The sequence below is a fragment of the Theobroma cacao genome, chromosome 3, assembly GCF_053813885.1.
Source record: "Theobroma cacao isolate CCN51 chromosome 3, ASM5381388v1, whole genome shotgun sequence".
Taxonomy (NCBI): Eukaryota; Viridiplantae; Streptophyta; class Magnoliopsida; order Malvales; family Malvaceae; genus Theobroma; species Theobroma cacao.
This window is the reverse complement of record NC_142641.1, coordinates 44,423,280-44,444,947: the sequence shown is the minus strand read 5'-3', so window position 1 is coordinate 44,444,947 and position 21,668 is coordinate 44,423,280. Positions and strand designations below refer to the sequence as shown.

Genomic DNA, 21,668 nt, shown 5'->3' with positions numbered 1-21,668 from the left:
AAATCAACTAACAAAGAACTGATGCATGTCTTTTTTCTCTTTTTGAAATCTTTTAGTACCTGAATCAATCTCGAGACATACAGCAATGCTTGGAGTACACATATTAAGAATTGAGTTGGTTATGTCTCTATATGTTTACATCCTATTTTAAATTAACTCCATCATCAACATGTTAAAATCTGTGTCTATGGGTGCAAGACTGCAAGTGTTTTATCTAGTTGATTTACCACAACATTTTGGTCAGAGTCAATAGAGGAAAAGTGATGATAAAAAAACAGGTGGAAGAAACCATTTACTTGGAGGGGAACTTACATGTGCTGCCATTGACATGCTTGATTTTAGTAGTGTGGTCTGGGCTGCTGTGCAACACTTGGGTCATGCCTTGTTCCGTGGATTGAGCAGTCTGTTTGCTCTGTCAAAGTTAGATGTAGCAGCCATTAAAGGGGAGTAGTATTTCAATGCTCACCCGTGGGAGTCTGACTTGAGAATATTGAACCTGAGTGAATCAAGAGGTAGGGCTGCGTTACAATGGGCCGAGATTCGAGAACAGCAAAGTTGAAGACATCATTAGCCTGTGTTTTCCCAGTGCCATGGTACCCTTGAGTCACTTTCATCCACTCCTAACTTCAGTTTGGAACTATCTCTAGATAGTTCCTATTTTTATGTATGGTTTTTCAATTTCCTTTCAATTATTGGGGGTTTTAGAGGAGGTTAAACCTCAAGTTAAAAAGCTCAACGAGGCTTGAGTTGTGGGCTCTTTCACCTTGTCTCAGCGTCAATGTTGGTTAAACAATGTACCAACGGAGTTGGCTATTTACATATACTTTGTACATTGGTTTTGTTAAGATTCTTACGTTGTCAGTACTTGGTTGTTAATATCTTCTTTCTTTATTCCGTTAGGAGGGCAAAAACCAACATGGGCTTAGACCTTGCCATACTCCCAGACGGGGGTTTACCAAATAAAAGAGGGTATAGTGAAAATGGAATAAATTGTTTGAAGCTGATCTAGTTGACAAAGTAACAGGGAATAAACCCTTTGCAGGGATTTTGGAAGTGAATCAATATCTAGAACCAAATCTCAACAAAAGCGGCGTCGTAGGGTGGTAGATTCCATTTCTCGTTGACTCTTCTGTTTCAGCATTTGCTCACAAACTCACCGGTATACAACCTCTGAGGCAGAAGAAGTGGGAAACACAGTAGTCAAAAATATCGTTCTGAAAGTTATAAGTATTCTGTAAGTCGTTAAGGTTCTTCATCTTCTCTTCTTTATGCTTATCGATTCATTCTTCAGCTTTCCTTTGGAAGCACACTAGACCCATTTAACAGTGACGGAATCCAAGTAACATGAGCCATTTTTTCATACCCAGATGGTCATTTTTCACTGACCTAATCTAATTTGAATCCTATTACTTAATATAGCTTGGTTTGATTGGTTGACGATGGCTATTCTATGATTACAGTCAAGTTGTTAGTTGGGCGGTGCTCAGCTAGACTACAGTTATACAGACAGGTACGTGTCTTTCGTGGTTGTAGATGCTAAAATGCTTTTGTTATGAAAGTTAGAAATAGTTTTTGAAATTGTTTGAACTGTTTGTGTTCCATCCAATTTGCAGTTGAAGTATTTAATTCGGTTGCATAAAGATGGAAGTGAACAAAGGGAAGTATGCTGCTGATCTCTCCTCCATCAGAGAAGCACAAGCACGCATCAATTCATTCATACACAAAACTCCAGTCATGACCTCGGAGTCTCTAGATGCTATTTCTGGAAGGAGGTTATTCTTTAAGTGTGAATGTTTCCAAAAGGGGTGAGAAACTAATTAATGGTAAATGGTAATCATTGTTACTTGATTTATTCTTGCTGATGTTTGCAAATACTCGAGTATTTGTCTATCCTAATTAAGACTCTCCTTTATGTTGCTTTACAGGGGAGCATTCAAATTCAGAGGTGCTTGCAATGCTGTATTTTCACTTGATGACCATCAGGCAGCTAAAGGGGTTGTAACACATAGCAGGTGTACTTTAAGCCCATCTGTACCCCTTCATCAATAATCTTGAATTGTTTCTTTCCCCTTATAAATTTTATTGGAACATACCTAATTGCATTCCCCAAAATTAGTGGTAACCATGCTGCAGCATTGGCATTGGCTGCAAAGTTACGCGGGATCCCTGCACATATAGTTATACCAAAAAATGCTCCACAATGCAAAGTTCAGAATGTTGTGCGTTATGGTGGTCAGGTTATATGGAGTGAGGCAACAGTGCCTTCAAGGGAGAAAACTGCAACCAAAGTGTTGCAAGAAACTGGGGCTGTACTCATACATCCGTATAATGATGGGCGAATTATAAGGTAGTATACTTAACATTTCTATATATTTTTCTCCTGTGTTTCTAAGCTTTGAATGTTATAATTTGATGTAATATCAGTGAATTAGCTGACTTGGACTGCTTTTTCAGTGGGCAGGGTACCATATCCCTTGAGCTTTTGGAGCAAGCCCCTGAGATAGACACTATAATAGTTCCCATAAGTGGTTTGTGTTGCTACTTTCTCTTGTCAATTTAATGGTTTTTTGTCCTGCATCATCATCTTTTGTCAATTTTCAACGTTTTGGTCCCTTTTTTTGTCAAACAGAAATAAATATTGAAAATTTGCAGGAGGCGGCTTGATATCAGGGGTGGCATTGGCTGCCAAGTCCATCAATCCTGCCATTCGAGTTTTGGCTGCTGAACCAAAGGGAGCTAATGATGCAGCTCAATCAAAAGCAGCTGGTAGAATTGTAACCTTACCTGAAACAAATACGGTAGCTGATGGGCTGAGAGCTTTCCTTGGTGAACTCACCTGGTAAAGGCCATTCCATGGTGTCTTATTGTTGTGTTAAGATTGTATCCTAGTTTGTAGATGTTTTCTTTTCTCAATTACTGCACTACATAGTTACTTGTGTATCCATTCTTTCCTCATGTTTGCTTATATATGGCACACTGTCAGCACAATCACTGCTTGTTAGCTTTTAGGAACTATATTTACTTGTTTGTCTATAACTTTCAGTTTGTCTCTTGCTTTAAGTTCCTCATTCTATGCCTTCTGATTGATTAGGCCCATTGTACGAGATTTTGTTGACGACATTATAACTGTGGATGATACGGAGATAATAGAAGCAATGAGACTCTGCTATGAGATTCTTAAAGTTGCAGTTGAACCAAGTGGAGCCATAGGCCTTGCTGCTGTCTTATCCGATGGTTTCAGGAACAACCCTGCCTGGAAGGATTGCAACCAAATAGGAATTATACTTTCTGGAGGTAATGTAGATCTTGAAAAGCTGTGGAGTTCATTTAGAAAATGAAAGTTAATTGGTTACTGCTCCAACATAAACATTTTCTTTCCCTTCAAATTGAGCTCGGTCTCTTAATGCTGATATAAAATCCAATTAATCCCTTGAAGAATTTCCTTTTGTGTTGTTGTTCTGCTTACTCTCTGCTTGGCTATAAAGAACATTGCTTAACTATTCTATGCAAAACGTTTTTTGAAGACATTGCGAATCATAGGACTTGAGACTCTCTCTGTGCTTTTAAAGCATGGAAAAAACATGGGGAATTGCTAGTTTTAAGATATGTATTACCCAGAGCCTCAACCCTCAAGGGCCATAATCATGTTTTCTACCTGCATTCGATCAGTTTATGAACACTAGACCCAGCAAAAGCTAGAAAAGAGCCTATGCCTTAAAGATTTGAGACTTATGGTCAAACCATGGTCCAAGTGAAGTTCGAATGTGAATATTGGCAATATTATAACCTATGCTTGAAACTTGTGATGTCTGATTGGAATTTACGTATTTGTTCTATCTTCTTTAACTGCAATGGCTTATTATTAGATGTGTGCTGCCTCCAAGGTCTACCCACTGCCGCCATGTTTATAATCAATTAACGATGTTATAAACCAATAGCTGCAAGTTGACAATATTCTAAAAGTGGGTTCGCTTAACATTTGCCTTCAATTTTTGTAAGTTGAATTTGAGCGAGAAACAGGCTGTTGAAATTACTGATAAAAAAGAAAGCAGCAATACAACAAAGCACTCTTGTCAATCACTAAATTATGGAGGCAGGGAAAAAGTCGAAGAGAAAATTAACAAAGCAAGTGATAACAAACACCATAAACAGGCAATGCGACATTGCATCAACAGACTCCACATGCACAAAAATATTCCAAAGCACAACAAAAACATCCAAATGTCCTACAGGCTACAAGAACAAGGGGCAAGCATAGTCCAATTCCATTCTCTTTTAAGTCTCTTCCTCGTATTCTTCCTCCTCGTCCTCATACTCGTCATCTGCAGTTGCATCCTGGTATTGCTGGTACTCTGAGACCAAATCATTCATGTTGCTCTCAGCTTCTGTGAACTCCATCTCATCCATTCCCTCTCCAGTGTACCAATGCAGGAAAGCCTTCCTGCGGAACATGGCGGTGAATTGCTCACTGACCCTCCTGAACATCTCTTGGATCGAGGTAGAGTTCCCAATAAATGTGGAAGCCATCTTCAAGCCGTTAGGAGGGATGTCACAAACAGTGGACTTTACATTGTTTGGAATCCATTCAACGAAGTATGATGAGTTCTTGTTTTGCACATTGATCATCTGCTCATCCACCTCTTTTGTGCTCATCTTGCCACGGAACACAGCTGATGCTGTCAGGTATCGACCATGTCGAGGATCAGCAGCACACATCATGTTCTTTGCATCCCACATTTGCTGAGTAAGTTCAGGGACTGTGAGGGCTCTGTACTGCTGGGAACCACGAGATGTGAGAGGTGCAAATCCAACCATGAAGAAATGTAGCCGAGGGAATGGGATGAGGTTTACGGCAAGCTTGCGGAGGTCTGAGTTTAGCTGACCAGGGAAGCGAAGGCAGCATGTAACACCACTCATAGTGGCAGAAATTAGATGGTTGAGATCTCCAACTGAACATCAAATATTGCAAGTTAGTTTCCATACAGAAAGTAGGAAATGAGTTTTGACTAATTGATAACCCAAAATCTTTTTCCTTTTCCTTTTTTCTTTAAATATTTAAAAACTAATTGCTCTGCTTTAGACACGCATGTCAAATACTAAAACAGATTTTGGCCATTACCATGCACCATACTGCTATTAAACTACTCAAGATCGACAAATAGAAAGCCCCATTTGATAAAGAGAATGATTATACTATAGCTGACGGTTTTTTTTAAGCATACTACAGCCAGTCCGACCTAATCTGTCTAAACTATATGGCCAAAGTCTATGAAAGCGAGACCCATGTGAAATCGCCCTTGTATTCGTGCAAATGGATAACTCTTACATCAATGAAGACGGTACTAACCCAGAGGCTCACTAAAATGGTAGTATCGATTACAAACTTATCATAAACTAAGCATAGGCTGATTGATGAACCATATAATCCTACTATTATAAAATTTAACTTATAAGTACCAGACTCAATATTAAATTACTAAACCTTACCTAGACATTCCCGAAATGGCAAAACCAATACATGTCACTCTAATCTCTTCCTTAGATAAAATGGTCTAGAAAATGAGACCCATGTGAATCCCAACTGTATTTGTGCAATTAGTATTCAGAGACAGAGAAGAGAATTTAAGATTCATGAGTATGACCTCACAGGTTTTAAGTTTAACCCTCCCAAAGTGGAGTCTGATGAGAAGGTTATGGATCTCATCTTGACATTGACAATTCAGACACAAACTAACGCAACAAGTTCCATATGGAGAGGTAATGATTGTCACCCCATGACGAGAAGTAGCTTGTTCCTGGCTTCAACTAGAAAATAGATTGTAAATAGAATACTAATTCTAGAAGGACAAAGTTGGATTCATCAAACAAGACTTAATTATCAACTACCCAAATACCAAACGCACTCACAAACAACTACCCATGCCTTCTAATCTGATTAATAATAAAAAAAGACATGATTATGTCACGCTAATACCTAAAATGTTACTAAAACAATACTACTAAACTAAATACCTTATAACAAAATAATTGTAAAATCCAATTTGTTCCAATCTCATTTCTCCCCAACCAAACAAACTTAAAAAAGTCAACAGTTAGCACAACAGCAAATGAACACAAACTTCAACTGCAAGAAAACCAAAAAATACTTACAACTTGGAGTGGTGAGCTTGAGGGTACGGAAGCAGATATCATAGAGAGCTTCATTATCAAGAACCATACACTCATCCGCATTTTCCACCAGCTGATGAACAGAGAGTGTCGCGTTGTAAGGCTCAACAACAGTATCTGAAACCTTAGGAGATGGGAATACCGAAAATGTAAGCATCATTCGATCCGGATACTCTTCCCTTATCTTGGATATCAACAACGTTCCCATTCCTGAACCCGTCCCTCCTCCCAAGGAATGGCATACCTGAAACCCTGTAACCAAACGACCCCAATTTTAAAATAAAATAAAGTGATAACTAAACAGAATAAAAAATGCAAAAATTACCTTGTAAGCAGTCACAATTCTCGGCTTCCTTTCTGACGACGTCGAGAACCGAGTCGATAAGTTCGGCCCCTTCCGTGTAATGTCCTTTAGCCCAGTTGTTTCCGGCTCCGGACTGTCCGAAAACGAAGTTGTCGGGTCGGAAAATCTGTCCGTACGGACCAGATCTTACGCTATCCATGGTACCGGGTTCGAGATCCATTAAGATGGCGCGGGGAACAAATCGGCCGCAACTGGCTTCATTGTAGTAGACGTTGATGCGCTCCAGCTGGAGCTCCGAGTCGCCGTGGTATCTACCCGTTGAGTCGATGCCGTGTTCGGTGCAGACGACTTCCCAGAACTTGGCACCTATCTGGTTGCCGCATTGGCCACCTTGGACATGGAGGATTTCTCTCATTTTCTCGAGAAAGTGACGGAAACTTGGAGAGGAAAGCAAAAAATATACCTAAGAATACAGAAGAACCGGAACTGAGTGAACTTTTTTGATGGGGGGAAATGGGGTTGAGAGAGATTTTATAGAGGACTTAACGGTTTCCGTTAGTTGGCGGCAGACTGTTTAACAGTCAGTTAGTGACGGACGTTTTGTTTGAGTGGGAACTTGAATTTTTGAAATTGGGTTTTGGTTCAGTGCTGATGAGTAACTGTTAGGAGTTGATAACGTGCTTTCTTTCATTGGACAGTCAGAGGATGAGTGTTGCTGCTGGCCTTACCAGATTCTTTACGTTACATTATTATATGCATCTCAAGGAATGAGAGAGAGAATAAATGGGCCCACAGGCCCACATAGAGTTAGTAAATTACTCTGAACAGAAAAATGCACATAGAGCTATATAAGAGCAGAAAATATCATAGAAATTGGTATTTAAATATTTAAAATTGGTTATCTTAACCTTATAAAACATAAAATCCCCAAAGTTAATATGTATTAAAATAATTTATAATTAAAATATGATTCTACTAAATTTGAGCCAAGTATCAAAAGCTCAGAATCGTGCCAACTTTTTTTATGTCAGTTGAGCTTTGGGTCTTGCCAGTATGAATGAGAGGGCACATGCTAGGGTGGGTATTGTGCAACTGAAGCTACAAGGTTTTGAGGAGAGTGGAGAGTGGAAACCATCACTTTTTTGTTTGGAAACTTGCATTTTACTCTGTGAAATTGTGATCCTCTGCTGACAAAGGTTAGACCTTTGACAGTGTGGGATCGAAAGGGGTTATCAAAGCTGATAAACATCGACAGCCGGAAGAGAAATTCCAAGGGTTTTTAATCATGTGAGCAATGGTGATCCTAATTCCTGAGAAGCCTTGGATACAAAGCAAACTACATATCCTCCTCTTTGCTTCATGGGGAGGGCTCATCTTCTGGGGTGAATCCAAAAACTTCAATCATTTTGCTTACCTAGTCAAAATTTCTTCAAATGTTGCATCAGGTTGCTTGACACTCAATCTGCCAACGATGGCCTCCAAGATGCTCTTATAAATGAATATATGGACTCTTACAAAAAATGATTTGATAGTCTGCACTGGATAGCTATTTTTGCCCTTATATTTTACTAAATATGTATTGAATACTTATATAAATTTGAGGGGATGACCCTCCAGAATGTGTAGGACATTAAATATATTGATCTGGGACATGTCCATTCTCCACTACTTGTACAAGAATTTGCCCTGGAATTTAGCAGTTGAAGAAATGGTCTTGGAATTATCTGATAAAGAATAGTTTTGCGAAAACTTTGTTACCATAGTCTTAGTTAGGCCATCAAATCACCAAAATTTGCCCCGTCATGTCTGGCATTGTTGTCACTCTTCAGCAACGTACCAAGTGCCTTGTTCCGAGGCTTTTTAATGCTCAAACTCCTTTTGCAGCCAAAAATAGCAAGCCAAAGCACATGTTTGAATCTGGAAAAACATTTGCAAGAGAGAGAAAAAGTCCCCATGCCATGAGATGAGATTGAAATCTTCTTTCTCCTATGGCCAATGCATTCAAACCTTTCCAAATTTGGATTTGACTCAAAAGGAAAATAGTTGTAACAACTTCTCATCTGGACCATAAATGGGTTTCTAAAACAAATTGGATATACCACAAGTTTGACAGAACAGAAGCATGGGGACGTCATTTGTGGACATAATCATAGCCAAGTCCTCCAAATTCTCTCCTCCCTTAAAACCTACCTCTCACAACCCCTAAAAACAAGGATCTATTTTCTCTTTTTACTCTCCAAAACCATCATTACAGCCTCTTGCTCCCTCTCCCTTTCACTGCTTCACATCTCTCACAAAAGGCCCCTCTCTCATTGGTGGCAAAATGGTATGTTCTGTATCCCTCTCTCCCTCTCCCTTTCTTTTTTATGAATCAGATTTCGCAAAGACAATCATAAGGAATTAAGGATGGTACTCTTATTTTGTTTCTGATTAATTAGAATTAAAATTTTTATGATTAGTTTCTCCAACCACTATTGTTTAATCAGACATCATGAATTCAAACAAGTTCATAATCATTTTCTTGTTGCAACAAAAAGCTTCTGTTTCTTGACAAACAATACATGGAGATTATAGTTGGTGGTAAGAGATAGACATAACATGACATAACATATCTCATTGCATGAAATAAAATGTATATGGATCTAGGGTTGAGGCCTCTCCAAGGGCCAACAGAACTTAACAGTACTGGACCTATGTTTCAATACCATGAGCTATGTACTTTGGGTCACGAAAGAAGAAACTTATTCATTTTGGATAGAGTACTTAATAATTTGTCATGTTACATTTTTGGTGCTGTTTCTTACATCTCTTGCATATGGGCAGGCGAATTCAGCATCGGGAATGGCTGTGAACGATGAATGCAAGCGCAAGTTCTTGGAGCTAAAGGCAAAGAGAAGCTACAGGTTCATTGTCTTCAAAATCGAAGAAAAGATTCAACAGGTTGTGGTAGAGAAGCTAGGTGGACCAAGCGACAGCTATGACGATTTAAGTGCCAGTTTGCCTGCTAATGAGTGCCGTTATGCCGTCTATGACTTCGATTTCACTACTGACGAAAATTGCCAGAAGAGCAAAATTTTCTTCATTGCATGGTACTATAACTACTAACAAGTGCTTCTCTTTCAGCAAACCTTTTTTTTCTGGATATATTAAGAATAACGAATATGGCTATAGGTCTCCGGACACATCGAGAGTGAGGAGCAAAATGCTGTATGCCAGCTCCAAGGATAGGTTCAGAAGAGAGCTGGATGGTGTTCAAGTTGAGTTGCAAGCGACTGATCCCAGTGAAATGAGCTTTGACATTGTCAAAGGGCGAGCCCTCTAAACAGATGGAATCATTCAGCTCATCTCCTCGCTTCTTCAACCTTCTTAAAAGCATGCTTTGGGGGGCCATAATCATCAATCTAATGTTAGTTTCAGAACCGGTTGAACATAGATACAAACTACTGCTACCATTTTCCTCTAAACTGAAATAGTTTGGCTGCCAAGAAAAAAAGGGGGATTGCCATGACTCACCCCATCTTCAGTTTGAGAAGAATTTGGTTGGTTTTTTCCATTTGTTAAGTGATGTTGTTGAAAGGTTGGTTAAATTATGAGAAGGGATCACCATTTTTATATCCCTTTGTTTTTTTTAATATGTCTCTCTCTACTCCTTGCTTTTAACTTGGGGTAATTTTGTGTAATTTTTTTTTTTAAAAGAAGGATGAATCAATCCTTCTTTCTTTTTGCTAATTTGCTCATCTTGTATGTTCTCACTCTTTATTTTTTTTAGTGAATTATAAATCAATTAATTACTACTTTTACTTAGACTAGTATTATTTTTGGAAAAAAATAGTCTAATATTATTATTAATTTTTTTTCTCTTTTCCCTTGTTTCAACCTTCTAAATTCAATTAATTTCACATGCTGTAATTACAAGAGATGATGTTAAAGTGGAGATAAAAAAAATTATCTTCAAGTTAAAAAAGGAATGTGGAAACGACAAAATTGAAAAAAGAAGTGCAAGATTTATTTTATTTTCAATTAATTAAACCATTTATTTGGTTATTGATTAAATAATTTATAACTTGCTCGATAATACTATAAGAAAAATACTAAATTACGTAATAGTGTAAGTGTAGTAGTATAAATTAGTTCAGTGCTATATATTTTATTTGACAAGTCTTTTACAAAATCCCTATTAGCATGTTTGGTTGGGGGAATGGCTAAGCCATTCCCCCTTTATTCCCAAGGAATTTTTATTCCTTTGTTTGGTTGGAAAATGATTCAAGGAATAGCCATTCCTATGGAATGGCTATTCTTCAAAATCCTTTAAAATCAAGGAATAGCTAATACCACCCTCCCCCATGGTATTAGCTATTCCATAGTTGAGGAATAAATTTAAAAATTAATAAAGACAAAAATACCCCTTACAAGTTTGAAAATTTACAACTTTATTAGTATAAAATATTATTTTTCTCTCTCTCCTCTTTCTCTCACTTGATTCCAATTTTTAATAAAATATTAATATTAAATTATAAATAAAATATTAATATTTAAATTATCAATTATTAATAAAATAAATTATAAATTATTCCTATTTAAAAACAAAATAAATTAAAAATAAATAAACATAATATCATTTAAATTAGATAAACAATATTAATAATTAAATCATCAATTATTAATATTTAAATAAATTACCAATTATTAATATTTAAAAAATAAAATAAAAAATTAATCATAATAAAATTTAAATTAAATAAAATATTAATATTTAAATTATCTATTATTAATATTTTAAATAAATAATCAATTATTAATTTTCAAAAATAAAATAAAATAAAATAATTGATCATCATAATATTTAAATTAAATAAAATATTAATATTTTAAAAAATAAATAAATATTAATATTGAAATGATCAATTATTAATATTTTAAATAAATTATCAATTATGAATATTTTAAAAATAAAATAGAATAAAAATTAATCATAATAATATTTAAATTAAATAAATGTTAATATTTAAATGATTTATTATTAATATTTTAATTAAATTCTAGATTATTAATATTTAAAAAATCTAATAAAAATAAAATGTCACATAAATAATAAAGGGTGTTTTTGTCTTTTTATTTTCTATTCCTTTCTTATTCCAAAATTATTGTTACCAACCAAACACTACAATAAGTCATAATAATTATTCCTGTTCTATTCCCTTTGTCATACCAAATTAAGTAATAACTATTCTATTCTATTCCCACCTCATTCTATTCCCACATAATAACTATTCTATTCCATTCCTGTCTATTCCGCCAACCAAACGTACCATATAGGTTACATTTTATTTATTTTCAGTTGTTAAACGACACCGTTCAGATCCCATCCTACCGTTTTCTAGGGTTTAAGACTCTGAGCTTCGCACTAGCTGTCTCTCTCTCTCTCTCTCTCTGCCTAACCATGGAGGATTCCGGAGCACCGGCCCCTAACCCGAACCCGGCACCATGTTGGAGCAACGTACTGAAGAGCCAACCACCAAAGCCTCAAACGCAAAAACAAACGGCGGCGACAAGCCAACTCTTTGTCGAAAGCTGCAAATCCACGAAGGGAATAGCGGTGGCCGTAGTTGACGCCAACGCCGTCATCGAAGGTGGAGAAAAGCTCAACAACTCCGCCGACAGGTTCGTTACCGTCCCTGAAGTCCTCGCTGAAATTCGCGACCCTGTTTCCCGTCACCGCCTCGCCTTTATCCCTTTCTCCATTGATTCCATGGAGCCCTCTTCCGATGCCCTCAATAAAGGTAATAAATTTGAACTTCAATTTCTATTCTTTTTTGGCATATGTATAAATTTTATGTATTAAGGCTCCTTTGGTTGTTATTTTCTTTACTATCTGTTTTTTGCGTCTTAGAATGTTGTTATAAGGTGAAAGAAAATTCGTAATTGATTAAAAATAAGCAAATTATTACAATGTAACATCAATTCTAACATCATTATTAATTGAATGTTTTATTTGACCTGTTAGTTATCAAATTTGCGAGGGCAACTGGTGACTTGCAGACTCTTTCGGACGTTGATCTCAAACTGATTGCCCTGACATATACGTTGGAGGCTCAAATTCATGGAACCAATCATATTAGAGATGCTCCTCCCCCAGTTCATGTTGTTAATGTAAAGAGGCTACCTGAAAGGGACTTGCCTGGATGGGGCTCCAATGTTCCTAATTTGGATGAGTGGGAAGCACTCGAACGTGAAGCTGAAGGTGGAACAAATTCTAACTCGAGAATCCTTCCCTTGAAAGACTTAAATATGAATACTCTCCCTTCGGATAATGGTTCTGAAGATGGCTCTGTGGAAATAAAGAGTGAAACGCATTCTGAGAATCAAGAGGATGTTGAACACGGTTTTAGGAGACCTAGGAGATATTTACCCCAGAAGAAAGAGGTGAAAATTGAAGGGAAGAAGATGGTGGCTGATGGAATTGATGCATCTCAGGGACAGATTGATGATAATGGTGATAATTGGCAACCTGCTGTAAGTCGAAGTACTCATAGGAGATATCTTAGGAGGAAAGCTAGGCGGGAATATTATGAGGCATTAGTGGAGAAAGATTGTCAGGAAGATATGGAAAAAAGCATGGATAAGAACAATGTTGAAGATGCTCATTCTGGAAACGGGATTTTGGAGGAGACTGAGAGAGCAGAAGAAAAGAAGGGTGATGAAGATCTTTCTTCAATCCTAAAACAAATGAGGCTGGAAGAAGACTCACTGGAGGCTCTTCAAGAAGCAGAAGAAGTGGAGATCACAGTGGAGGCCAATGTGAATCTTTCTGTTGAAGGAAATAAGATGGATCTTGTCAATGAAGAATTAGACCAGTTGGAAATGTCAAGTCAGACCAATGAAACCGTTGATGCATCATATACAGATGATGTTAGCAGCGAGCAGAGCTGGATGTTGAGATCCCTATCTGAGTCCAGTGTAGCTTGTGTAACTGGTGACTTTGCTATGCAAAATGTTATTCTGCAGATGGGTTTACGGTTACTAGCACCTGGCGGAATGCAGATTCGGCAGCTACACAGGTATATAAATAAGGCATATATCAGTACTGGTGAATGGTGGTCGTTAGTTACTTATTCAAATTTCAATTATCATATGAATTCATTAAAGCCTTTTTATCTGAAAACCTTGTTGTTTTGTGACATGTCAAAAGTAAGTATTTTGATGCATTTCTGCTTATCTTCATTAAATCTATATGACTGTAGGTGGATATTGAAGTGCCATGCCTGCTATAATGTGACTGCTGAAATTGGAAGGATTTTCTGTCCCAAGTGTGGAAATGGAGGAACTTTACGTAAGGTAGCTGTTACTGTTGGTGAGAATGGAATTGTTTTAGCATCCCATCGCCCAAGAATTTCTCTTCGCGGTACAAAGGTAAGATCATCTACACAAGCAACTGCAAAAGATATCAGTCATTTATTGAGTTTTCTTCTCTTGATTTCTTGTGTTCGTGGTGCCGTCTGGCATACCCTACATGTGTTTTCTGGGTTGGCAATATGATATGATTTTGAGAAAATATTTCATGAATGCCTTCATTTGCTGTGTGCAGTTTTCACTGCCTTTACCCCAAGGTGGAAGAGATGCCATAACCAAAAACCTCATTTTACGTGAAGATCAACTTCCCCAAAAATTCCTTTACCCTAAAACAAAGAAGAAAGTAAATAAACAGGTTTGTCTCGTCTGATTTTCAATTTTTATTTCTGCACCTATAGATTTGCTTCATCTGTTACGTCCAAGTTTGTTTCCTTCTTTTTCATGTCAAAAATGAAATTTATTCAGCTAATTAGAGCTGAGCATGTGTTTTATTTTATATAGGGGGATGATGATCTTTTCATGGGTGTGGACACTTTCACTCACCATACTGATAAAAGGGCACCTCTCCAGCCTCCCGTAAGAAAAGCATTAGCAGTATTTAGTGGAAAGAGGAATCCAAATGACAATCACTACTCCCGTTCTAAGCATAAGTAAGTTCACAGGATTCCTTTTGTAATTTATTTTTTGACTTGAGAACCAGATAAAAGAAATGAATTTTTCGATATTTACAGTTCCTTTGCCCGTATTCATAGTAAGTCAAATGTAATGGATTATCTACTAGCGTGCTATGTATGTTTTTTGCCTTGAGATGAGCTCAATTTTGGAGAGATTTCATTCAACTACCTTTGAAATTATGTGTTGCACAAGCAATTGAAGAAAAACCACTGTTTCCTTTGGGTGTCGTTGCATAGCAGGGTGCTCTATTTATTATCGTGTTGGCAAATAGCAGGGCAAGGGTGGCCAATAAAGCAAGTTATTTCATCTTCCGTACATAAATCTTTTGGAATTCAATCAGTGAATTACATGCACAGATATTTCACAGAAATTATTATCAAAACCCCTTTGTTTATGAGTGTTCTGAAGCCACGTACCTGATGTTTTGACCATTAAATTAAAATAAAACTTTTCCACCATTTTAATCATTTTTACCAAACAGAGTTGATCTGCAATGAAGAGAACGTTAAGTTTGGTAGGCAAATCCTTCAACCCTTTGTCCTGTCCAGCTCACCGCCGAGCGCACTTTGCCTGGCTAGAATCTTATATTTGATTATATCGTAAACGACAACTAACAGATTCCTTTCTATTCCATTCAACAGAAAATGTCTCAAACTACTTTGTTCTATTACTTTAGGCAGAAAAAGATGAAGAAGATTGACAACTTGACACAGGCCAGGTCTTGATCATCATTTTTAGGTGATGTAATGTTCTCAACAAAATTACAAGCATGCATTTAACATGTATAACAAAAGACAACCAACAATTTCATTGTGGATGTAGAGACAACACTAACATAGTATACATATATAGTTAAACAGATGGTACAAGACTCACTGCAAAATAGCTAAATTGGCTACTTGGAGATTTCAGAAATTTTTCTGAACATCAAATGGTATACAAATGGAAAAAAGGCTTCAGCATAAATGAAGCCAAACGTTTCTTTTTGACATGCAGCCATTTACAAAGATCAAAAAGATTGGATATAGGTAAAAGGGTAAAAACTGTATGTAATTGATGTACAGTGTGTTAGCTTCAACTCAATCATGATGAAAGGGCAAGTTCAGCCCATGCCAAAGAAGATGACTTGAGCTCAACGGAGACAGATGTGTCAATTCCGCTCTCCAACATGAGGCTTATTTCCTGCATGGCTGGCCGATTCGAAAAGTCTGGATGAATGCATAGGCTTATCACTTCGCATATAACTTTGAGGTCATCATATCTGAACTGTTTTAGCGCTGGGTCTACAATGTAAGACATAACTTCTGGTAATGCAAGATAATCCTTGGCCTGCAGTGCATGGTACTACTTAAGTTTTCTGGGGCATATTAAGCTAAGCATGTTTGTCTACAAAAGTCCAACATGAAATCTGGTTAACAAATGTGGTGTTCAGAGGGGTTCCTTACCCAATCTATCAAGCACCCTCTGTCCTTGCAGAATGGAGGCCTCCCACTAATTATCTCCAGTAGAAGTACACCAAAAGCATGAATATTGCCCTGAATATCCAGATGACGTTTCTCCACGGAATTAGGAAGTAGACAAATGGCGCCATTGCTGCCAATAGAGCCAGAGTTCTTTTCGGATCTAGCAAGAATAGTCTTCCAACTTTCAAAATCAACCAACTGCATCACAAGATAATTTCTTAATCAGAAGGATCTCAGCTAAATTTCACAACAGCAACCAGCCAGCCAAAATTTCTCGAGTTCATGATTGAATTGTCAAGATACCAAGAGTGACCCTATTATTCATCACAAAGTAATTTTGGCACAAGAATAGCCTTCTTTAATTTTACCATAGAGCAATATACTTTTGTTTTAGATAAGGTAAAAGTGACCCTAACTCAAGTATCCCCTGATCATGAAGAAAATATTAGAAGCTCATACATGCAAGGGCATGAGGTGAGGAGATACCTTGGGGGAAAAATCCTCTGTAAGATACACAGCACTAGAGTTTAACTCAGATATAGTGAATGGGGGCTCAGGTTCTGTGTGAAGATACTTGAGTCCTCGAGCAATGCCTTGAATAATTCTCATACGCCTTGTCCAAGATAATTGGGATCCCTCTCCATCTGCATTAAAATTGACTTAGTCAGGTAAAAGCTGATAAACAATGTTATCTTCGTATGTGAGAGCGAGAGAGACAGAGAGAGAGAGTATGCTTACAATGCAAATGCTCATAAAGCGTTCCATTTGATGCATATTCAAAAACAAGCATCCTTGTGTATGGAGTGCTCTCTCTACAGTAACCTAGTAATATCCCTACATTCTCATGATTCAATCTTGCCAAATCTGCCACCTGAGTAGCAATTTAACAGAAAACTTAGAACCAGATCACTCCAAGTTTGTTAATTCTTACATTTTGAAGCTGCTTCACATCTTTCAACAAAATTGATCTTTTGATCAAACTGTTACAGCATTTAACAAGTACCTCTCTCTGGAAATAGAGCTCAAGATAGCCAGTCCAGTGCTCCTCTTTAATGCAGAGGGATATCACAGCAATTTCGGGTCCACCCTTCATGGTGCCTTTGTAGACCAAACTGTCTGGAGAGGAACCAATAATGTTGCTGAAATCTTCACAAGCTACTTCAAGCTCTTGTCTGCTAAATTTAGTCACATCTTTCAACAACTCAGAATCTGCACAAAATCACCATGTAAACCAATATTGCTTTGAAGAATACACAAGTAATTTGAGGACTAGTAGCTAATGCCATATGCAGCAAACTAACCTACGTATACTGTTACATGTTCCTTCTCACTCCCTGATTTCTTCCAAGGGATTATGATAGCAGACTTGCTATTGCATCTTTGGAAAGCAGTAAGGAGGGCGACCAGAAAGAGAGATCCCACCATGGTTCCTGTCACTATTTCAAGAGCCAAAAGCCAGGCAGGTTTCGACGCTTTTTGATGCTTTGCAACGTCTTCAGCGGGCCGATGCTTAGGGCTGGGTGCTTGGTGACTTCTGGAAAGCATAGCACCACCTAAAAAAGGAATATTGTCACTGCCAACTCAATATTGAATTATTTTAATGCTCATAAGACAATCAGCTAGCATTGGTAAGTGTAGTAAGAAAATACATACACATGCAACTCCAAACATATTAAATTCAACTATGGAAGAGCAAGTGCTTAAATTTTGATCAAATAATTTAACTAGAACCAAATGAAGCATGTGCACTTCAAGATGTCATCAGATTAGTCAGTTAGACTTAGACAAGAACATACATTTTTGTTCAAAAATTCATCCACATCACAGCCAAAGGGAAGATTATGTAATACATACCACATTGTGTAGTGGGACGCTGTTTTGCATCTTTGTCCTGGAGGCAATTCCCTTGAAAGCTTGTGCTGCATTAATAATATGGGAAAACATGGGCCAACTGGATAAAAAGAAGCCGGCATGGATCTATGTCACAGGCAAAGAAAGTTTACCTTGGAAGGTATTCCAAACACTTAGGTATGCCTCCAACCAAAAAATTGTAGGAGACATCTACAACTTTTAACTGAGATGAACGACAAAGTCCAGTTAAGTTTGAACCTGAGGCATACCTAAAGTGAAACGAACTATTAGAGATCAACTTTAAAATACTAACATGATTTAACTTCAGTGGCTAAATATCTAGAGAAGAAGCCTGCAAAATTTTCAACTTCTAGGATCACACACCAAGATATTTTACTCCCTACTAAAATACTAGCTTTATGGGTTAGAAAAGGATATTTATCCTCTGCAAGTAGGTATTGTTAACAGTTTGTCATAATCCAACATTAAAACTCTAGATGGCACATAGCATGTCCTACATTATGCAGACAAAGAAAAAGCATAAGCTTATGATACTAGTCTCGGTCGCAAATGCTACCAGCTTGTTTGTTCACCATCCCGTTTCAATCATTATCAACATTTCTGAGACAGCATTTAAACTAAATTTGCTAAGAGATGAATTAAAAACTGACAAATATGATACTGTTTTCTACCAGCATTGTATGTGTAGAAACTAGAAAATGTTCATTCAAAAGGTATACAGGGCATATTTTCTAATGAGCAGTTTATCAAATAGATTTGTTCTCCAGAGCTTAATAGAACATAATTTTATTGCGACAATATTCTACTTACATTCCATGCATCTTAGCTGTAAACGCTGAATTGCTATCAGCAGGAACACTTCCATGAAGTTTATTTCTATCAAGGCGAAGTTCTTGAAGATACTTCAAATTGCCAAGCTCAGCAGGCAGGCTACCCGTCAACCCATTTGACTGAAGGTTTCTGTGATAAGAAAAGAAAGCAAAATAAGGATATAAATAACCAAACAAAAAAGTTCAATTCCTTAAAACAGGACAGATGAAGTTTGGGTTACATCTTCATCACACTGGATAAATTCCCAAGCTCTGGAGGAATAGGACCCGTCAGTTGATTCATCCCCAAATCCAAGACTTTGAGGAATTTCAACATCCCCAGTTCTTTAGGTATTATCCCTATCAGATTGTTCTCGCGTAAAGTTCTATAAAACAACATCACATGAAAGTATGAGTCAACCATTCCTTTCTTAGAAGGATAAAAGTTGAACCAATAGCATCATCTTGAACAAATAAGAATAAGAAACATACAGTTCTTGCAAGTAGGTAATTTGGCCCATTTCCGGTGCAAGAAATCCCTTTAAAGATGAACTGGATATGTTTCTGAAACACACAGTAAGACATGACTACTCTGAAAATGCATCAATTGTGCAGATATCTACCATTTAATGGAATGAAAACTGATCAAAGAACTTCAGAAAGCTGTTGGATCATGCTTACATCTTTATAACATGTTGTCTCTCCTGATTACAAGTAATCCCAGACCACTCACACGGATCAGCATCTAAAGCATTCCAGTTTGACAAAACCAGATGTGGGTCTTCATATATAGCTTCCTTGAATGTTGTAAGAGCCCAAACTATACAAACCCAGAGTTCCCACTCAGTGAAAAATATTGATACTAGAATTATCAGTATCAGTAAAATCAAGACTATAAATCTAAAAGAACTGAACTAAAACACCATGTAGCACAAGATTAACAGTTTAAAGTCCTCATCTCTACCCACATTTTCCCAGAAACCAATCAAGATCTGCAAAAACAAAAAATCAAAGACGAAAAGAAAACCTCATTACCTTCATTAGTAGGAAAAGGAGCACAAGTCACAAAAGCAACTCCAGAGGCAAGAAACAGAAGCAAGAAATAAATGTATGATTTCATTTTTCTTTCTCCCTAATATTTTACGCCCTTTTATCAGCCACAAGTAGAATTCATCTACCCAAAAATGAAGAAGAGATAGTAGAACCCAAAAAAAAAGAGAAAGAAACCAACTGAGTTGCAAATGTGGGGTTTATCAAGAAACTAAAACTAAGGCAGAAGTTCAAAGTTTCGGTACGCTAATCTGCTATAATGGAGTTTGCTTTGTTAACAGAAAGTATAAAATGAAACAAACCGAAACAAAAACAATGAAGAGATAAAGATGCTAATACAAAACTACTGGGTTTAAATCCAAGATTTGGCAACTACCCATGAAAGTAAATCACTTGAAAAAGTAGAGAAAAGAAAGGAGTAGAAAAATGTGAAAGCCTTGAGTAAAAAAAGACAGAAAAGATGTGAGGGAAAACTTGGATTCAAAGAGAGCTTCTTTTCCTTTTTGGTTTAGCAGAAAAAAAAAAAAACAGAAAGAAAGAAAATGGAGATAATTAAATATGCAGTTTTCCTCAGTTCAATTGAATAAATTTCATGCAGAATGGCAGTTTTGTAAATTAATTCATTTTCTGGGGTTCTTTTATAGTCAGTTTCAGGTAACCTTGTTGCTTGCTAGTGGATTACTGCTAATGATTGCATTGAGAGAAGCCAAATTGATTAGAGTGCATAAATCTCGTGAGATAATGAACTTAAAACTCGGGAAGGGTTTGCTAATGTGTGAGCTGGAGCAGTTTAAAACCATAGGCAACCAACCCAAATGACCGTTGACACTTCTTGGATCCACGGCAGAGGATTATTACAGGTTATGACAAATCATGGGCGTATCGTTAGCCGTTGGATTCAAGGATTGTATGATCCATGATGTACCTTGGTAGTATAAAAATTCTCGTGCCGAATTGAAAATTAATAAAAAAACTGCTAACGCGTTAATATAATTACAAATGGATAATTGCTCGCAGCCAGGTTCCGAACGTGCTGATAACGGATGCACAGTGACAATATTTTAAACAATATTATATACTTTTTTATTTTTTAATTTCCATAGTTTGAGAAATAAAGAAGTGATTATTTAATGGTGATAAATAAAAAATATTAAACGCTAATAATATGGTATAGTTATATAATTTTTGACAATGCCAGTTGCTTAATTTAATGTTATATTCACAAATTCTTTATAATTATTGTTTTTTTTTAATTTATGACTTTTTTTCTATAATTTAAAAGTTTTTATTCATTATTTGAGTTGTACAATTAAAGATATATACCAAAGACAAATGATATTTAAATAACTTGTCTTTTTCTCTCATTTTCTCCTTGAAAATATTGAAAATTATCTTTAATAATTTGAAATAGTTTAACAATAACAACATTAATAATGGACTTTAATTGTCTTAGGGCTAATCTCTAGGATTGACAAATTAGTCAAATAATTTACTTTGAGAAGTTAAAATGCCCAATCCCTATAAGGTCAAAGTCTTTAATTCCCCCTTTTTAGCAAGAAAAGTAAACTCAAATCCAGTACCTAATCTTATTTTATTTGTATCTATGTTTCAATTTTTTTTCTTTTCAAAAAGTGTTTTTTAATAAAAATAAAAAATTATCCCCAAAAACTAGGCTCCATAATTTTATTCAATCCATCGGAAGCCATATTGATTAGTGGTGCTGCTTAAGCAAAAACCTGAGGGCCCCTCCGAAAATTTCGCCAGCGATCATGTGCGTCGTTCTCAATGCCAACATTAGAATCAGAGCGTCTTCTGATTATCATCTCACGAATATGGTACCCACCTAATTATCACGAGATCTTCAAAACGTGTAAAGAATCAAGGGCAGCTGAGATCTGTGATTCAGTGATCTAACACATCCATCAGGTTTGACTCGATTGAAACTCCAAAACACTACGGTCTACCTTTTCAATAAAA

The 21,668-nt window shown here is 36.7% G+C and overlaps 5 protein-coding genes across 7 annotated transcripts; 3 read left to right on the top strand and 2 right to left on the bottom strand.

Annotated features, from left to right (window-relative positions):
• Positions 1-258: 258 nt before the first annotated feature.
• On the top strand, positions 259-3,438 carry SR (serine racemase). Of its 3 annotated transcripts, none has more exons than XM_007040135.3 (8): positions 259-1,234; positions 1,461-1,510; positions 1,614-1,805; positions 1,926-2,012; positions 2,117-2,347; positions 2,455-2,528; positions 2,653-2,839; positions 3,092-3,438. In XM_007040135.3, exons 3-8 carry the CDS (start codon positions 1,642-1,644, stop codon positions 3,336-3,338), a joined length of 990 nt encoding a protein of 329 aa, XP_007040197.3. In that variant the 5' UTR covers positions 259-1,234; positions 1,461-1,510; positions 1,614-1,641; the 3' UTR covers positions 3,339-3,438. The 3 variants fall into 3 exon arrangements, with proteins under 3 accessions (XP_007040197.3, XP_088660587.1, XP_088660588.1); XM_088804461.1 differs by having other exon boundaries at positions 259-1,247; XM_088804462.1 differs by lacking the exon at positions 259-1,234 and having other exon boundaries at positions 1,266-1,510.
• A 617-nt stretch (positions 3,439-4,055) lies between these two features.
• Positions 4,056-6,984, bottom strand: LOC18606503 (tubulin beta-9 chain). Its single transcript, XM_007040133.3, has 3 exons — positions 6,494-6,984; positions 6,151-6,420; positions 4,056-4,949 (listed from the first exon to the last, which is right to left on the bottom strand). Exons 1-3 carry the CDS (start codon positions 6,885-6,887, stop codon positions 4,276-4,278), a joined length of 1,338 nt encoding a protein of 445 aa, XP_007040195.1. The 5' UTR covers positions 6,888-6,984; the 3' UTR covers positions 4,056-4,275.
• Positions 6,985-8,656: 1,672 nt separating this feature from the next.
• Positions 8,657-10,130, top strand: LOC18606502 (actin-depolymerizing factor 1). The gene is made up of 3 exons (XM_007040132.3): positions 8,657-8,798; positions 9,296-9,561; positions 9,644-10,130. The coding sequence occupies exons 1-3, from the start codon at positions 8,796-8,798 to the stop codon at positions 9,792-9,794; spliced, it is 420 nt and encodes a 139-aa protein (XP_007040194.1). The 5' UTR covers positions 8,657-8,795; the 3' UTR covers positions 9,795-10,130.
• Positions 10,131-11,881: 1,751 nt separating this feature from the next.
• LOC18606501 (RNA-binding NOB1-like protein) lies at positions 11,882-14,556 on the top strand. The gene is made up of 5 exons (XM_007040129.3): positions 11,882-12,252; positions 12,477-13,530; positions 13,714-13,882; positions 14,058-14,177; positions 14,324-14,556. The coding sequence occupies exons 1-5, from the start codon at positions 11,913-11,915 to the stop codon at positions 14,474-14,476; spliced, it is 1,836 nt and encodes a 611-aa protein (XP_007040191.3). The 5' UTR covers positions 11,882-11,912; the 3' UTR covers positions 14,477-14,556.
• A 758-nt stretch (positions 14,557-15,314) lies between these two features.
• LOC18606500 (putative LRR receptor-like serine/threonine-protein kinase At1g63430) lies at positions 15,315-20,217 on the bottom strand. The gene is made up of 13 exons (XM_007040128.3): positions 19,677-20,217; positions 19,323-19,461; positions 19,134-19,205; positions 18,884-19,027; positions 18,643-18,792; positions 17,964-18,080; positions 17,815-17,879; positions 17,262-17,513; positions 16,964-17,169; positions 16,699-16,831; positions 16,447-16,604; positions 15,943-16,158; positions 15,315-15,826 (listed from the first exon to the last, which is right to left on the bottom strand). The coding sequence occupies exons 1-13, from the start codon at positions 19,759-19,761 to the stop codon at positions 15,581-15,583; spliced, it is 1,983 nt and encodes a 660-aa protein (XP_007040190.3). The 5' UTR covers positions 19,762-20,217; the 3' UTR covers positions 15,315-15,580.
• Positions 20,218-21,668: the final 1,451 nt, after the last annotated feature.

What these genes read in the sequence shown, in the direction of transcription:
- SR (XM_007040135.3), top strand. Translation starts at nt 1,642, where the DNA reads ATGGAAGTGAACAAAGGGAAGTATGCTGCTGATCTCTCCTCCATCAGA. An exon ending in TGTGAATGTTTCCAAAAGGG is followed by an intron (nt 1,806 to 1,925) that starts GTGAGAAACTAA and finishes GTTGCTTTACAG; the next exon opens with GGGAGCATTCAAATTCAGAG. An exon ending in TATAATAGTTCCCATAAGTG is followed by an intron (nt 2,529 to 2,652) that starts GTTTGTGTTGCT and finishes GAAAATTTGCAG; the next exon opens with GAGGCGGCTTGATATCAGGG.
- LOC18606503 (XM_007040133.3), bottom strand. Translation starts at nt 6,887, where the DNA reads ATGAGAGAAATCCTCCATGTCCAAGGTGGCCAATGCGGCAACCAGATA. An exon ending in GAATTGTGACTGCTTACAAG is followed by an intron (nt 6,421 to 6,493) that starts GTAATTTTTGCA and finishes GTTTGGTTACAG; the next exon opens with GGTTTCAGGTATGCCATTCC. An exon ending in CAAGCTCACCACTCCAAGTT is followed by an intron (nt 4,950 to 6,150) that starts GTAAGTATTTTT and finishes TTTGATGTTCAG; the next exon opens with TTGGAGATCTCAACCATCTA.
- LOC18606502 (XM_007040132.3), top strand. An exon ending in AAAATTTTCTTCATTGCATG is followed by an intron (nt 9,562 to 9,643) that starts GTACTATAACTA and finishes ATATGGCTATAG; the next exon opens with GTCTCCGGACACATCGAGAG.
- LOC18606501 (XM_007040129.3), top strand. Translation starts at nt 11,913, where the DNA reads ATGGAGGATTCCGGAGCACCGGCCCCTAACCCGAACCCGGCACCATGT. An exon ending in TTCCGATGCCCTCAATAAAG is followed by an intron (nt 12,253 to 12,476) that starts GTAATAAATTTG and finishes TTGACCTGTTAG; the next exon opens with TTATCAAATTTGCGAGGGCA. An exon ending in AGAAGAAAGTAAATAAACAG is followed by an intron (nt 14,178 to 14,323) that starts GTTTGTCTCGTC and finishes TATTTTATATAG; the next exon opens with GGGGATGATGATCTTTTCAT.
- LOC18606500 (XM_007040128.3), bottom strand. Translation starts at nt 19,761, where the DNA reads ATGAAATCATACATTTATTTCTTGCTTCTGTTTCTTGCCTCTGGAGTT. An exon ending in AGACAACATGTTATAAAGAT is followed by an intron (nt 19,206 to 19,322) that starts GTAAGCATGATC and finishes TGTGTGTTTCAG; the next exon opens with AAACATATCCAGTTCATCTT. An exon ending in ACATGTAACAGTATACGTAG is followed by an intron (nt 17,170 to 17,261) that starts GTTAGTTTGCTG and finishes GATTTTGTGCAG; the next exon opens with ATTCTGAGTTGTTGAAAGAT.